Source organism: Dama dama, chromosome 12, assembly GCF_033118175.1.
Source record: "Dama dama isolate Ldn47 chromosome 12, ASM3311817v1, whole genome shotgun sequence".
NCBI lineage: Eukaryota > Metazoa > Chordata > Mammalia > Artiodactyla > Cervidae > Dama > Dama dama.
Window position 1 is genome coordinate 51,100,854 of NC_083692.1, and position 15,031 is coordinate 51,115,884.

Below are 15,031 nucleotides of genomic sequence, written 5' to 3' on the forward strand. Positions count from 1 at the left end.
GGGAAAATATAGGGCACATTTGATTGGTAAATCAAGTGTTCCTATGGAGTCAGAGCAGAGCCTGGTGAATGAAATGTTTGTATGATTCTTGTGTTACCTGTCCTCTTTTCCTGAGAATCAGGACAGATCTTGAACCTGAATCAGACTGCTGAAAAGGTACGCTAAGGGACTATAAGATTCTAATTCCTTCTGTGTCTTAGTTTTCTTGGATAATGATTATGACGATGCCAACAACAAACATGGCATGGCAAGGATAAAAAATCCACTTGGGGCGGTAACTTCATGCAGGCTTCATGCTCTCTCCGAAAGCAAATACCAAAAAACCCAGAACCCAACTGACTGAACCCAAAGCAAACTGACAAAGGCTTTCCTGAATTAACTTGAGGTGCTAATTACACCATTTGATTTTATCCACATTACGTGATCCAAAAGAAATGACTGCCTATATTAAATATGTCTATATAGAAAAGCGCATTGGGGCTTCCCCGGTGGTCCAGTGACTCCATTCTGTTAATGCAGGGGGCCCAGGTTTGATCCCTGTCAGGGAACTATATTCTACAAGCTGCAATGAAGATTTGAGGATCCTTCTTGCCACAAGCAAGACCTAGTGCAACCAAATAAATAAAATTTTAAAGTGCATTGGGGGTGGGGGAGGGAAAGGAGAGATGAACCTAAGAGTTGAAAGTCCAAAGAGACCTAGAGGTAACCTCCCTTTTATAGGTTGGTAAATCCAAAGGCATCATTTGGGGCAGTGATGTAAACAGGAATGTCTTTGTGGAAGGAACCAGCTAGGGAACCTACAGTTCCGTGTTTGCTCAACCACCTCCCATGGGAAACACAACTCATGTTTTCTTGGCAATGAAGAACTGTTAAATGTAGGTAATCACAAGGGCCCTGAAATGCTTGTCTAAGGTCTTTGGCCACATTAGAAATTATTTTAGCTTGGACTTGATGTGTTTTAGAAAATAAATACTAAGCAAAAGCTCAGCTGTTTGATCAGGGTATGACTTCTTAAGGAAGAATCTGCATCACTGCAGATTTAAGTGTACCTCTAGAGAGGAGGCTGGCTGAGATGTTATAGCTATAGGATTCATTGTGCCTCATGTGAGTTTTATACACAAGTTTTATACAGAGGAAAATCTCACTGTCTAGTAGACAGGAGTGAAGGTTCCCTCCTTCCAGCCTCACAGCCACTGCCAAAATAGCATCATGTATGCCTGATCTTTAAGCTTAAGGGTGGCAAAGGTGTGATAAGACTTACATAGGGAACAGCACAGCTGCGGACTGGAAGGGAGCAGCCTCGGTTAAGACACAATGTTCCTAAATTGCCTGCATTTTGGCTGACAGATGCTCTGAGCTGGCTGGTGTGCAAGTCTGTAACTTGCAAAGCAGCCTGGAAAGATGGTTTTGCTTGCCAAAACCAAAGCAAGTAGGAAGCTAGCAGACAGAGCTAAGAGATTTGGTGCATTTTGCTGACTGGTTTTAATCCCCTGCCTACTTGGGGAACTCAAACTGGGCCCAGGAAGGCTTGTTTGATTATTTTAGTTTCATCTGTCTGAGTAGTGTAGGTCTTGGATTATGGACTAAGAATCCTGTTGCTGCAACAGCACCCCTCAATTCACCTTTACACAGAAGCTTCCCTGTCTTTATCAAAATGATTTGATAAAAGTGGTTTTCAAAATGTGGTCCCTGGATCAGCAGCATCACCAACTCAAAACTTGTTAGAAATATAAATTCTTGGGCCCCATCCCAGTCCTACTGAATCAGAAACGCTAGAAGTGGGCCAGTAAGTTCTCCAGGTGATTCTGGAGCACATTAAAGTGTGAGAACCACCTCCTCAGACCAAGCCAATCAGGCAAACTATGACCATGAGAACTGGTGGGACAGAGCTACATATGCAGGAGTGGTGGGAGCAGGCAGACAGATGCAATGGAACGTGGCGGCCACTCTCCTGATGGCCATTTGTATAAAACCGAGGTGCTGGGACTTCCCTGGTGGTCCAGTGGCTAAGACCCCAAGCTACCAATGCAGGGGGTGCGGGTTTGATCCCTGCTCAGGGAACCAGGTCCCAAACGACACAACTAAGACCCTGCATGCCATAATTAAGAGCCAGCACAGCTAAATAAATAAATATTTAAAGCCAAAGTGCTTTCCTCTCTGAAGCCCAAGTGAGGGAAGACTTGCCAGGGGAAAAGGAACACGAGGAGAGAACCTGGTGAGATTTGGGAAAGTTCCTAAGAGTCTGTGGCCTTTGGTAAGGCCTCAAGGGAATGGGTGGCTCCCCGCCCAAAGGAAGGAGCTGTCGCTTCTCACCCAGCACGGCTCTAGTTTGTACACGAGTCTTCTGATCACATTCAAAAGCTCTTTATTATTCTACAGACACGGAGAGACTAGGTAATGGAGGTGGGCAAGAGGGAGGGAAGAGTGGGCTGCAGCAGCCCCGCTAAGGGGTTCAGCAGAGAGAACTATTCCACCACTGAGAATCATGTCAGAGATTCTTGACAAGAGTTCACATCAACAGATGAACAGATAAAGAAGCTGTGGTACATATATACAATGGAATGCTACTCAGCCATAAAAAGAACACGTTTGAGTTGTAGTGAGGTGGATGAACCCAGAGCTTGTTATAGAGAGTGAAGTTAAGTCAGAAAGAGAAAAACAAACATTGGTTATTAATGCATATACATATGGGATCCAGAAAAATGGTACCGATGAACCTATTTGCAGAGCAGGAATAGAGATGCAGATGTGGAAAAGAGAAAACTTGTGGACACAGCAGAGGAAGGAGAGAGTGGGACGGATTGGGAGAGTAGGACTGACCTACATACGCTACCATGTGGGAAACAGACAGCTAGTGGGAAGCTGCCGTATAGAATAGGGAGCAGAGCCTGGTGGTCCGTGGTGACCTGGAGGGGTGGGATGGGGGTGAGGGGATAGAGGCTCAAGGGGGAGGAGATATATGTATACACATGGCTGATTCACATTGTTGTCCGGCAGAAACCAACACAACACTGTAAAGCAATTATCCTCCAATTAAAAAAAAATTTAAAAAGTCAGTAGTTCGGCCACCATGAGCCAAAAATTGCTTCATCGCCACTGTCACCGTCACCACCATCTTCATCATCAAGCTACAGCTGACCAAGCAGCCAGCTACGTGCCTGGAACCACAGTAGATGTTTTATTTAAATCCTCTCTAGGCCTCCCAGCAACCCTGCAACTTTGGTGGTATTACACCAGTGTACACATAAGCAAAATGCAGCCCGGAGAAGGTAAAAGCAGGTCCAATATTAGTTAACAGGGGCTGAGACAGGATTCTCACCCTTCTCTGGCATATGACACAGTCAGTCTACAATACTCCTGTCTGTGGTTTCCATCTGCCCTATGACTAAATACTTCCAGGGACAAGGTGCTCCTTACATCCTAGGGCAGTTCATCTTTAGGCTACTAGAATGCTTTTTTGTTTATCAGTGCCCAAATCTACTTCCTGGCAGAGTTCACTCCCTTGTCTTGAAGCCTGCCCTAGTTACACGCCAGGTGACTCCACAGGACACAGCCAACTCCTTTTTCCCCAGCTGATAATTCTACCTGCACAGAGTTCCATGAATCTTTACTTCTTTCAACTAAAAAGCTGGTTTCTTTCCTCCCCTCTTCTGTTCTAGAAAGGTAGACAGGCTTTTATTTTAAATCCTTGACAGTCTGTATTCATAAACAAACATCTATACCTCATAGAATGCTGGGATGGTATTCCTTATGTTTCTAATGACTCTTTGAGCCATTGTGTTTATGCACCTTTAGCAGAGACATAAATCAACACCCCCATTATTCCTCAACCATCCCAGAGAGCAAAACAGGTCACAGAGTGATTCAGTCTCAGGGGGGAAGGGAACCCCTTTCTTAGTGTTTCCAGGATAAGGCCTTTGACATCAACTTGGCTGTACTTTTCGAGATGCCAACCCAGAGCCTCACAGCCCTGGGGCTGAATGAGGCTGGGTGACCACACATGGGTGCAAAACTGAGCTTCAGAATCGCACACAGATGATGCTCCGAGTTCCTGAACCCTGGTGTGACTGATGGAGATGGAGGTCACAAGGGTCACTCACAGGAGGTGGCACTCTTACCCGGCAGCACCCTGGTCTGGGACCTTGAGGAAATCCAAGCTCTCCAGCGCCTGTGACACTCGGTCCGAGCCGATGGACTGCTGCTGCGGCAAAGGTGGGCGTGCCATGGACGTGTACAGGCTCTTCTGATTTGACCTCTGGTTTCCAGCAGCATGGGAATATGGCACAAACTGGTTTTTAATGACTCCATTCTGATGCAATCCTAGAAAGAGGAAAAGAGGAGATAACAAAGCTGAAAATTTCTGATGCTTTGCTAAAAGGCTCTTCAAACTTTTCCCCTCTATTAGCCAAGAGCGAGTTACTTAGCTTTGCCAGGCCTCAGTTTCCTCATCTGAGGGCATAACTGCTAATATCATATATTGTGAAGAATAGACCCAAGACATCGTAAACTGCCTGGCAAATGTGTGGAACATAGCAGACACTCATGTGTGCTTGTTGAACTTGACGTTAGAACTACCAGATGTTCAGGGTTTCAAAGCCAACAGTCAAAGAAAGGTAAGCTTCTGACTACTTGGAAGGCACATTTTTGGGTCTAAGAAAAATGATGAGGTTATGATTCAAAAGGGCTGGCAGGCAGCTGTTTAAACAGCTGGACATCCATTTTCAAGGAGTCAGTCCTGGGTATACTCTGTGAGAGCCAGTCATGGAAGATGGGGAGAGGACTCCACCCACAGGGGAAATGTGGCCACTGATTGGATTAATCTGAACAAAGCAAGCTCTCCTAGTCAAACAACTGTTCCTAGTCAAGATCACATTATCCGGTAAGTAATGGATTACAATGCTGGGCTCCAAGCCACACACCTTGCCCGAAAGGGGAATTGTTCTATGTTATATATGCAGAAGCCCTTATCTCTTCTCTCACTGACAGGTTTGGGCAAGAATGAAGGGGAACAAGGCTCCCCAAGGCACACACCGGCAAACCCACCACAAAACCTCTCCCATCCAAATTAAGAGAACAACTCTTTGCTACCAGTGGGATGACACTTAAGTTTACAAAGGGGACTTGAGGTTCAGGTTTGCCTGCCTCTGATAGCTACATGACCTTGAGCAAGACACTTGATCTTTCAGAATGTCAACTTCTTCATTAAAGAAACGAGGAGCAAAAAAAATAAAATTAAAAAAAAATTAAAAAAAAAAAAAAAAGAAACGAGGAGCTTGGTGAGACCCCACTTGCTGCCCAAGTTGCCAAGGACAGCCAAGGGACATTCAGAATGGGACATATTCAGTAATTTTTATTATATCTTACAAAAGTATATTTTGTGATGGGTTAAAAATTAAAGGAAAAAAAAAAAAACCACAAAAAAACTAAACCAAAGCTAAAATAAACCCCTAGCCCTTGGTCCTTCACCACAGAAAGTATAAATACTGACATAAGGGACTTGGGTCTAATTGCCTCATTTTATTGATGAAGAAACTGTCATGTACAGAGGTTGGGAGCTGTGCTCAAGGTCAGGTAGTTGGTCTGAGGCGACTTTGGCCAGTGTAGTTGAAGCAAGTGAACTTTCCAGGTGGTCTGGCCAAGATTTTGCACGGCGGCTGGCGCATAAGAAGTAACACAATACTACACTGGTTCTCTTAGGTTCTTTTGTGCTTGGATTTTCTTCAAGAATAAAGGCAGAGAGGAGGAAAGACAGCTGGGCCAGGCAGGATGGGGATTCCAAGAGAGATGAGAATTGGCTTCTCACTGATAGGCACCATTGCCCATACTTTAGCATGCAACTATGAGATTTCAGGGCAGGAGACAAAAGAAATGCTTCTTACTGCTTATTTTGGATACTGCTACAAATAGATTGCCTTGTTTGGCATCATCTGAGTCAAGCGTGGTCCAAAGATGACCCTTTTAAGACCTACAACCCTAAACTTATTAACGTCAAACATTCTGGAGGCAGTTTCTTATTAACTGAATTGTGAGTGATGGAAAAACACTTGTGAATTTGGAGAGTACTCTTCCAATACTAAACAGATTTTTAAGGGCAAAACCTCTTACATTTATTTGGGTTTGGATTTTGACTTGCATGCTATATGTTTATCAGTTAAACAATGAGAAAAACGTAACATAAGATCTAAAAATTTTTTGGTATCAATTTTGCAATTCCTTCAGATGTTACTTTATTTTTTGGAGCCAATCTCCTAGCTCCTATCTGACTAAGAATAAAGACTTTCTATTTCTTAATTCAGCTGTTAACTAGATGCAAAAGCATTGTCAGCGTTTGGCTGGAGCTGGGTAGTAATGGTGGGGTCATATCTGCAAATTCCAATTTCCATTAAGGCAGCATCCTACATCTTAAAAACTGATGACATTCTGGTTGCCATGGGCAGCAACCTCTTCTTCCTCTTACTGATGTAGGAAGCCCTTCCTAAAGTAATACTTCCAGGTAATGAAATGCAAATCACCAACTCAGCTATAGTGTGGTCTCACTGGTTCATACACAAGTCCCATGAATTTTAGGGCCACAGGTAGGGCCATCATGTTGGGAGGAGGACATCTGGCACTGAAACGGCTCACGGCTGGCTAATATGTTGGCATCTGTTGGCTAATGCGCTTCTTCCTCAATGCATTTTACACATCTGGGTCTCGCCTACGGCGCATGCTAGGCTCACCTGGGGGCAGAGGGGCAGCTCTCATCGGGTAGTTGGCATTGTGAGTCCTGCTGGAATAATCTCTGCTTTGAATCGTATTCCTTCGGGTAGGACCTGAAACAGGCGAGCAAGATAAAGTTCAGATCAGTGCTACTGGCTGGTTTTTATGGCTCCTGATGGGTTTTTGCTGGTGGAAAACTTTTGAGAAGTTTGGAAGGCAGGTCTCCGTGGGATCTGCAGGAGACTGGTTGCAGGGTAAACAGGTTATGTGAGGGGCATGTTGTCCTGGCAGCTACTGGATGGGAGGGGCCAGAGGACACGCTGGCAGAATGAGAGATTTGAAATGTCAGAGACAATGGCTTTACAAAGAATTATTAATAAGCATACAAAGGGGCTTCTATTGTTGTTGACTTTGCGAAGAGACAGATGGGTCAAATGAATGTTCGCACTCATGTTCCGACCACAGAGCACAGAAGTTGAGGCCGTGTTAGCCGCATACCACGGTCCCTGGAGTGGACGCTGCAGCTCCCCCACCTCTGCTGTCGTCCAGGGCCTTCCTCACCAGAGTTTGTGTTCTATAGTCTTTGAAGGAAACACAGAGATGCTGAAGGGGAGAAGCAGACTGGTACCCTTGACACAGATGTGCAAGCATCAGAAAACGAGCAGTGCTAAATGGAGCCCCGTGGGGCCAGAATGAGGCCCGGGGAGGCAGGGCGACTGGGGGCCAGGTGAGACCTCTGCAGAGGCTATGTGTTGGAAAGGACAACAGTCAACAAGGTCTCGAGTGGGACATGAAGGAGCATACGATTAAGCCAGCTGGAACAGGGGTGCAGAGGAAATTCCTAGTAAAGAGAAGAGCAGGAACTGGTCAGGCACGAACAGCGCAGAGCAGAGGAGCCGGGTATCAGGTCCTGGGGTGAGGGGAGGAGGCCAGGTGTGGCTGTCCCCCGCCTGCCCCCCGTCCCACGGAGACGCGATAAAACACCGTATTAGACAATGTCTCACTTCGGGGCCCACTGAGCAGGGCTCTGACTCATCCTGCTGGTTATCCATAGCTCTCCTTGGCCTGGCTCTGTGCCCGGGGGTCTGAGCCAGTGGACTGATAGGCTTCTGCACTCTAGTTGGGGTTGGCCGTTTGGGAAGCACTGGCAGGAGACCAGGGTGCCAGAGGGGACAGGAGTTGGGGTACTTTTTTTTTTTCCTTCAAATTTAAGTATTTAATTTACATTATTGTGTTAGTTTCTGACATACAGCAAAGTGATTCTGAGACATGTTCTTTTTTAGATTTCTGGGGTCTCCTCTACCTACATCCTTAGGATAATAGTAGCATCTTGGTTTTCTCTGCCTGAGCCCCAACCCTGTTCCCTTCATCCTGCCCACATCTCTGTAAAGAGTCCTTTTGTGTAAAAGTACCTTCAAAAATCCCACCTAAATGTGCTGTCTTCTGCAAGCACTAACTGATACTCAGACATATACCATTTACTGAGTGGCTACTTTTCTGTACTGTATTAGTGAGTTACATGACTACATGCCAGTATGCACCTGGTAGACAGAAGCCATAAAGACCTATTTTATACTTGGCATACTCTTCATTGATCATACATGTGGACTGTATTCTGTAAAGATATATACATTATATAAATACATGGCATCTATGATTACCTATACTGTCCATCCTAAATATAATTTTATAAATATCACTTACAGAAAAAGTATAGAATAAGAATCTCTAGGCCAGGGACTTCCCTGGTGGTCCAGTGGCTAAGACTCTGTGCTCCCAATGCAGGTGGCCTAGGTTGGATCCCTGGTCAGGGAACGAGGTCCCACATGCTGCAACTAAGACCTGGTGCAGCCAAATAAATAAATAAATATTAAAAAAAAAAAAAAAGGATCATAGGCCCAGTAAAAGGAGTCAAACTACAGAGTGTGAGTTAGTGCATGTGTGTCTCCTAATGAAACAATTTAAAGTGAAGGAGGGAGATATTAAACGTGATGCTCTGCAACAGAGTGAACCCTTGTAAGGAGTTGGTAAGTGTGGTCAGTTTCTTTAACACTGACACAAAGGATGAAGTTTGTATTGTTGACACGACTGGACTGGAAAGGGCTGGGAAATATAAAGCCAACAGATAGATTTGTTTTAAACATAATTAACACTGTAATGCCAGGAATACTACTCATAACTACTGGATCATTCAGAAAAGTTTAACCTGCCCATTTGCCTTGATGTTGGTTTAGTCTGAAACGTTTCAATCAGAAGAAAACCCCAGCCACAGGAAGCAGTCAGTGTACTAGTTCTTTGGCCTGCAGGTCTGTGCAGTGTTAAGAGCATTTGGTGGGAAAGGAGTTTAGCTTGGAGAGAGGGTGAGTAGGAGCCAGGCAGGGAGCCCAGCAGCCCAGCAGCGGCCCCACCCGTGGGGCCCATGCACACTTACGGGAGTTTCTGGGCAGCCCGGGTCCAATGCTGACCTGCAGCACTTTGTTGCTGGGCTTGAGGATGGCCAGGTCGCCAAAGCCTTGGTGGAACTGTACTTGCCGGGAGCCCCCTGCACTCCAGGGACCCCAGTTCTCCTTTTTCAACTTGATTTCAAGCCTGTGACAAGTGTATATGTTGGAATTAACAAAGGAAGGGAGAGAAGCAGGGAGAAAGTTGTGTTCACAGACCCCAGCCTGGAGTTGTGTTGTAAAAACAAGACAAGACTGGATCATGGGAACCAGTTTGGAGCCCAGTGGACAGGCACGGCGCGGGCTGAGCCACCAACCAGAGGCAGAGCATTTGGGGGCCCAGTCCCTGGGGGATAATAGCTGGTAAGGGAGGTGCCCCAGGATCGGAGCACTGTCCAGTGGAGACAGGTGGGGACAGAAGGAGAGGCCGCCCTCCAGGCCACACCTGCTGTGCTGCATCACTGTGTCCTCTCTGATTGCCCAGGTCTCTGTGTGAGGAGGACTGAGAGAAGCCAGACAGAGAGCTCATGTCTCCTCTGCACAGAATGCAGCTAGTATTTTTAAGTTTATTTTTTTAACTTTTTTTTGGTGTGTATTGGGGTATAGCTGATTGACAATGTTGTGATAGCTTCAGGTGGATGACAAAGGGACTCAGCCATACATATACATGTATCCATTCTTCCCCAGACTCCCCTCCCATCTAGGCTGAGAATGTGGCTACTATTTAATTAAGTTCTATTCCTCCACCTTCACCCCCATCCCAGGGAGGAAAAGACACTAGCAACCAATACCCAAATAAAAGGGAAGTTTACTCACAAATGCAAAACTCCCCAGCCAGTTTTTTTTTTATTTCCTATGTTGCCCATATGCCTACATAATGCAATTCCATATTCTGCTTTTTTAACCTTGTATTTTTATTTTGTAAGACAGAAAAATCATAATTGCCAGTAGCTGCCTATTCTTTTTAGCAGGTTGGGCTTATACATATTCTTACTTTTTTTGAGTTACTCCCTTATCACCAATTCTCAGACAAAAACAACTGCCCCTGGTGTCATGGCCAAATTGTTGTTTGAAAATGCTGTAATGACTTCATTCTACTTCTAGTGTCTATTTCACTTCAACCACAGCAGGATGAGTTATGCTAAGTTCCCCAACTCCTGGAATGAAGGCTTTACTTTGGCCCCTTGCTTGTGAGTAGGAAGAGTGGAGGGTATCCTCGTTTTATAGACGGGGAAATTGGACAAGATCAAAAAGTCAAATAAATCACTTGGCAAACATGAGACTAGAAATTCAATAGTCTGCCAGTGTCTGGTACATGAGAAGATGTTATTAAAGTGAATGAAGGTGAGCCCAGACATAAGACACTGGCTGTCCACAGCCCCCAATCTCCAAATGCCCCACTAGCAGGTTGTATCATGCACTCATCTTGGGGACTTAAGCCCCAATCACTTTCTTCTGCTTCAGCCTTACACTACTTCTACCTGCTCTGCGAAATAAAATATTCCTGCATTGGTAAGATACAAAAATCTGCCTTTCTTGGCCTCACATTGGTGACCTTTGCCCAAGGGATAAAATATACCATTCAATGAGGTCATCTCACAGAAATGCAAAAGTAACCTTTCCAAAGTCCGTGGCAATCACCCTGACTGTCCTCTGCAGGTCCTATGAGTCCACAGGAGAAGCCAAGCCCCCAGAGCTCCTTAGAGCCACCCAAGCCAGTCAGACCCCACCCCTACTCCGCAGTGGACCCCGGCAGTGAGATCAAAGCCTCAGATCCCAACTTACGTGTTGCTAAACTTCAGAGGTAGTTGCTTCTGGGTTTTTTCCTCGTAACGCTTTGCTAAGAGGCTCAAGAACTCAGTTTTGAAGACAGATTCAAGCAAACTGTCATATTCTTGCTCATGAAGAATAAAAAGGTCATCCTGCATAGTACTGCAAAGAGATTGTAAAGACTCAATGAAAGTTACAGTTTTGTTGATTCCATGATTTTTTTTTTTTACTCTTTTTTTAATCCTGTAAGATAGCACTAAATTTCCACCATCTTTCTCTGCTACTGAAAATCTTTAAAACAAAACACAACAACAATGAAGTACAAAAATAAAATCCCTAAGATCTACTTTTAAAAGAGGTTTACAGTCCACCAACAGCATAACCAAAATATTCTCTCACATGACTTTTAAAATCAGGAAATTAAGGACAATTTAGTCTGTATTTTAAAAAATCCATTTTCAAATTCAACTTCTATGTTCTTAAAATCATAAAAATCCAGAATGTTATGAATGTGGCAAAAAAGGGACAATTCCCCCTAAGTCCCAAGTCAGCAGAATTTAGGATATGGTTGCAGCTACTGTAATACATCCTAACTTGAAGAACCGTAAGCTCCATTATCAAAAGAGAAGCCACAGTCCTAGGCTTCACAGACACGAGTCGGGAGCCTTCAGGTATTCGGTGCTCTGCTTATACTGCCTGCCAGATGCACAAACACATCAAACTGCAGAGAAATGAGAGACAGGTGTACATACAGCAAGCATAATCCCCACCTTCAGGGTGGGTCAGGAAAAGGACATGCCTTTGTGGGAACTCCTTGTTTGGACAGGGTAGGGCTGTTGGGGAAATTCACACCCACAGTGGATGTTAGGAGCTGCAGGAAGAATGGAAGAGAGAGGCTGAGGGGCTAAGCCAGTTCGGGGAATATGCTTAGTGCTAAGGGGACTGATTAGATAGTTCCTCTCCAGGCCCAGCCAGAGTTTGTGGAAATCAGAACACATATACACTTGAGAACTTGTCTTCCTTAGTTGCTAGATGTATTGCTCAATTGCTCAGCTGAAAGAGGCCGCCACCCCAAAGGCTTCATTATATACAACCCTACCATTACCTCCTAGCAACACTGTCATACATCTAAGACAACCCTCCTAAGAATGACGTCTCATTAGGGACAATAAGTGTTTTTCCAGGTACTAAAAACAAAGTAAGCGAATTCACTTCAGTAAGCTGACCACAGAGATTAAATTTTAATCTCTCCAAATGCAGGAAATACCAACGACATGGTTCTATCAGTAACACAGGAGCTGTTCCTATGTCTTGCACAACCCAGGACCAGGGCATCAGTAGGATTATTGTGCTGTGACATGACCAGACAGTGAGGCAAGTACAGAGGACTGGGGTAAAAAGAATCTCTGAGAGTGGGGAGCCTTCTTCCATGGAGTCTGATCCAACGAAACAGCAACTGGGCTTGCCTGGTGGCTCTGACGGTGAAGAATCTGGCTGCAATGTGGGAGACCTGGATTTGATCCCTGGGTTGGGAAGATTCCCTGGAGGAGGGCATGGCAGCCTACTACAGTATTCTTGCCTGGAGAATTCCCATGGACAGAGGAGTCTGGCGGGCGACAGTCCATGGGGTTGCAAAGAGTCGGACACAACTGACTGACTAAGCACACAAAATAGCAACTCCTGTGGTCTCTCTGTTCAGTCATAGGGATATGACAAGCTGGGGACGGGCAGTCCGTGGGACCAGAAGTCTTCCTGGAGTAGAGAGAGCCTTTGCGGATGATCCTGGGCTTGTTAGGAACCTTCTCTCTCTGTTCCAAGGCAGGGAGCGAATGACTTGTACCTGATCAAGCTACAGCTACAGCTCCTCACTCTAAAACCTCAGCCCCTCAGTCTTTCTACAGGAGCTTTTAGTCCATAGGAGAAAAAATGTATAAGGTAGGACCACAACACAGTTGGATTGCAAAGGCAGAGTATGACAGCATACATAACTTCAGGGGTGGAATGGAGTAGACTAGCAGCAAGATACCATCACCAGGGAAGGAGCCTGGCCCTTCACATCCTGTTTACTGCAAACCAGTAGACCAAACAGCTCTCCCTGGATGTGAAGTCAGAACACTTTACAGGCATGTTGGGGCACATAATGGCCGTTTGGGTGGAGCATGTGGTCATTACTATTACCTCAACAGTGTTTCCAAATATCCCTATGTCACAGCCACACTATCTGCACACTCTTGTAACAGTTGGGATGCAGGTGTTGTTGTGATTGAAGACCCTCACAACCAGTGGTTTTTAAAGAACCTAGTGTTTTTATCTCTGTCACTCAGGAGCATAAGAAAAAGCAATCAGGGCCAACATGACAGTTCTACAGTGCCTGGGAGCCAGGCGTCTACTCCTTATAGGTATGATCAGAAAGTCATAGAGTCATTTCTGCTTCCACCTCATTGGCTAGCATATGTCACATGGTCACACCTAGCTGAAGGAAACCTGGGAAATGTAGTCTTTGGTTGGGCTGTCAGCTATTATCATGGAGAGGAGAGAATGGGTATTATAGGACAGCTTACAGTTTCCATTCTACTTCCTTGTTCACAAACTTATCCAACTTTGGAATTGGAATCTTTTCTGAGAACAGTATACCTTAGAAGGTGTGGCCACAACACTCCTATCATCTTCCTGTTTCTAGGTAGATGAAAACTCTGGAATTGTTTTAATTACTTCAACGTCAGCAATTCTAACTCCAAAAGGCACTTGTGTAAAAAGCTGCTCAGAACAACTCTCCCAAGTCATTTGGAATTAATGAAATAAAGTCCCAGCATCCTAACACAGGGCTACCTCTGTGTCAGGAAGGAGAGTATACAGAGGGGGAAGAGGTGAACAAGAGGCACCACTCTGGTGTATGGGGTGGAGTGAAACTCCTGTTTCAGCTGCTGGATTCATGTCTGGGCATGTCCATTTGCCTGGCTGGCCTTTAGGCGGGACAGCAATTATTCGACTGGATTATTAAAGGAGTCCAACACAAGAAACCTTGAGTGGTTTAATGTGTGCAGACTATTAGGAGTTTCATGATCATGAAGAAATAAAGCCAGCAGGCCAAAACATCAAGGTCAATTATCAGCATGAGTCTGGAAATGAGAAGAGACTGTTTGGACATTAGGACTTCAACCATCAAATTCAAGAGCTCCTCCCTTTGGTGACTGGAGTCAAAAAGTCAGGAAATTCTCTTCACCCAGGCCAGAGCTCCAGCTCATTCCCCTTGCCTCAGCCCAGGTCCCTAGGTCTGAAAACAAAGCTTTTACACCTTGTTTTTTTTTCCCTAAAAAATCAGACTTATTTTTGGACTTCACCTCCGTCGTCTTCATATGCTCAAGCTGCAATTCCTTACAGACGTTTGACGTAGGAGCCTATGTTGAAAGAAGCTTAACTAGCCCCTGGTTTGGCTTCTGATTGGCTCTTTATCCTGTTTTTGTGGCTTATTGTTGTACTGCTGACCACACTAGAAATGCTTGGTTTACTCCCTTAACCAAGATCTTCTTCATAAAAATGTTAGTTACAAAACCCTGGGTAAAGTTTTAAAGGAGTTTTTTTTTTTCTTCTTTTTTAAGCTGAAAAGGCAATTTCAGCTAGGATGGCCCCTGCTTTTATTTAAAGTCTCAAAAAGAAATGTTTCCTGCTTATGAAATAGATGCTCCTTTAAAAAAAGAATTATATTTCTTTATTTTGGCTGTGCTGGGTCTTTGCTGCAATACTCAGGCTTTCTCTAGTTGCAGTGTGCAGGGGCTTCTCTTGTTGTGGCAAACGGGCTTATTTGCATGTGGGATCTTAGTTCCCTGACCAGGGATCAAACCAGAGTTGCTTGCCTTACAAGGCAGATTTTTAACCCTGGACTACCAGGGAAGTCCCCAATACTCCTTTCAGTAAACTGAGAACTACAAAGGTAGTTAAAATTAAAAGCAGAAACAAACCTTACCCAGAACTCTACCACCCACAGATACCAGTAGCACCAGTCTGGGAGCCTACTTAATTTCTCTGAGAAAGTGCAGGTACACGTCGTGTCAGGCCTCCTGGGAAGAGCTTCACCCAACCACAGGGGGAAAGGCCCACTCCCACCTTTTGTGTCCCAGGAA

The 15,031-nt window shown here is 44.9% G+C and overlaps 1 protein-coding gene across 1 annotated transcript in view; it reads right to left on the reverse strand.

The window, feature by feature from the left end:
- Positions 1-15,031, reverse strand: part of MYO1E (myosin IE) — a 212,651-nt gene that overhangs the window by 14,999 nt on the left and 182,621 nt on the right. The window contains exons 23-26 of the mRNA XM_061157271.1: positions 10,926-11,072; positions 9,131-9,288; positions 6,720-6,812; positions 4,119-4,320 (exon numbers count right to left, since the gene is read on the reverse strand). Of these exons, the coding sequence (XP_061013254.1) occupies positions 4,119-4,320; positions 6,720-6,812; positions 9,131-9,288; positions 10,926-11,072 (600 nt within the window). The remainder of the gene's footprint in view (positions 1-4,118; positions 4,321-6,719; positions 6,813-9,130; positions 9,289-10,925; positions 11,073-15,031) is intronic.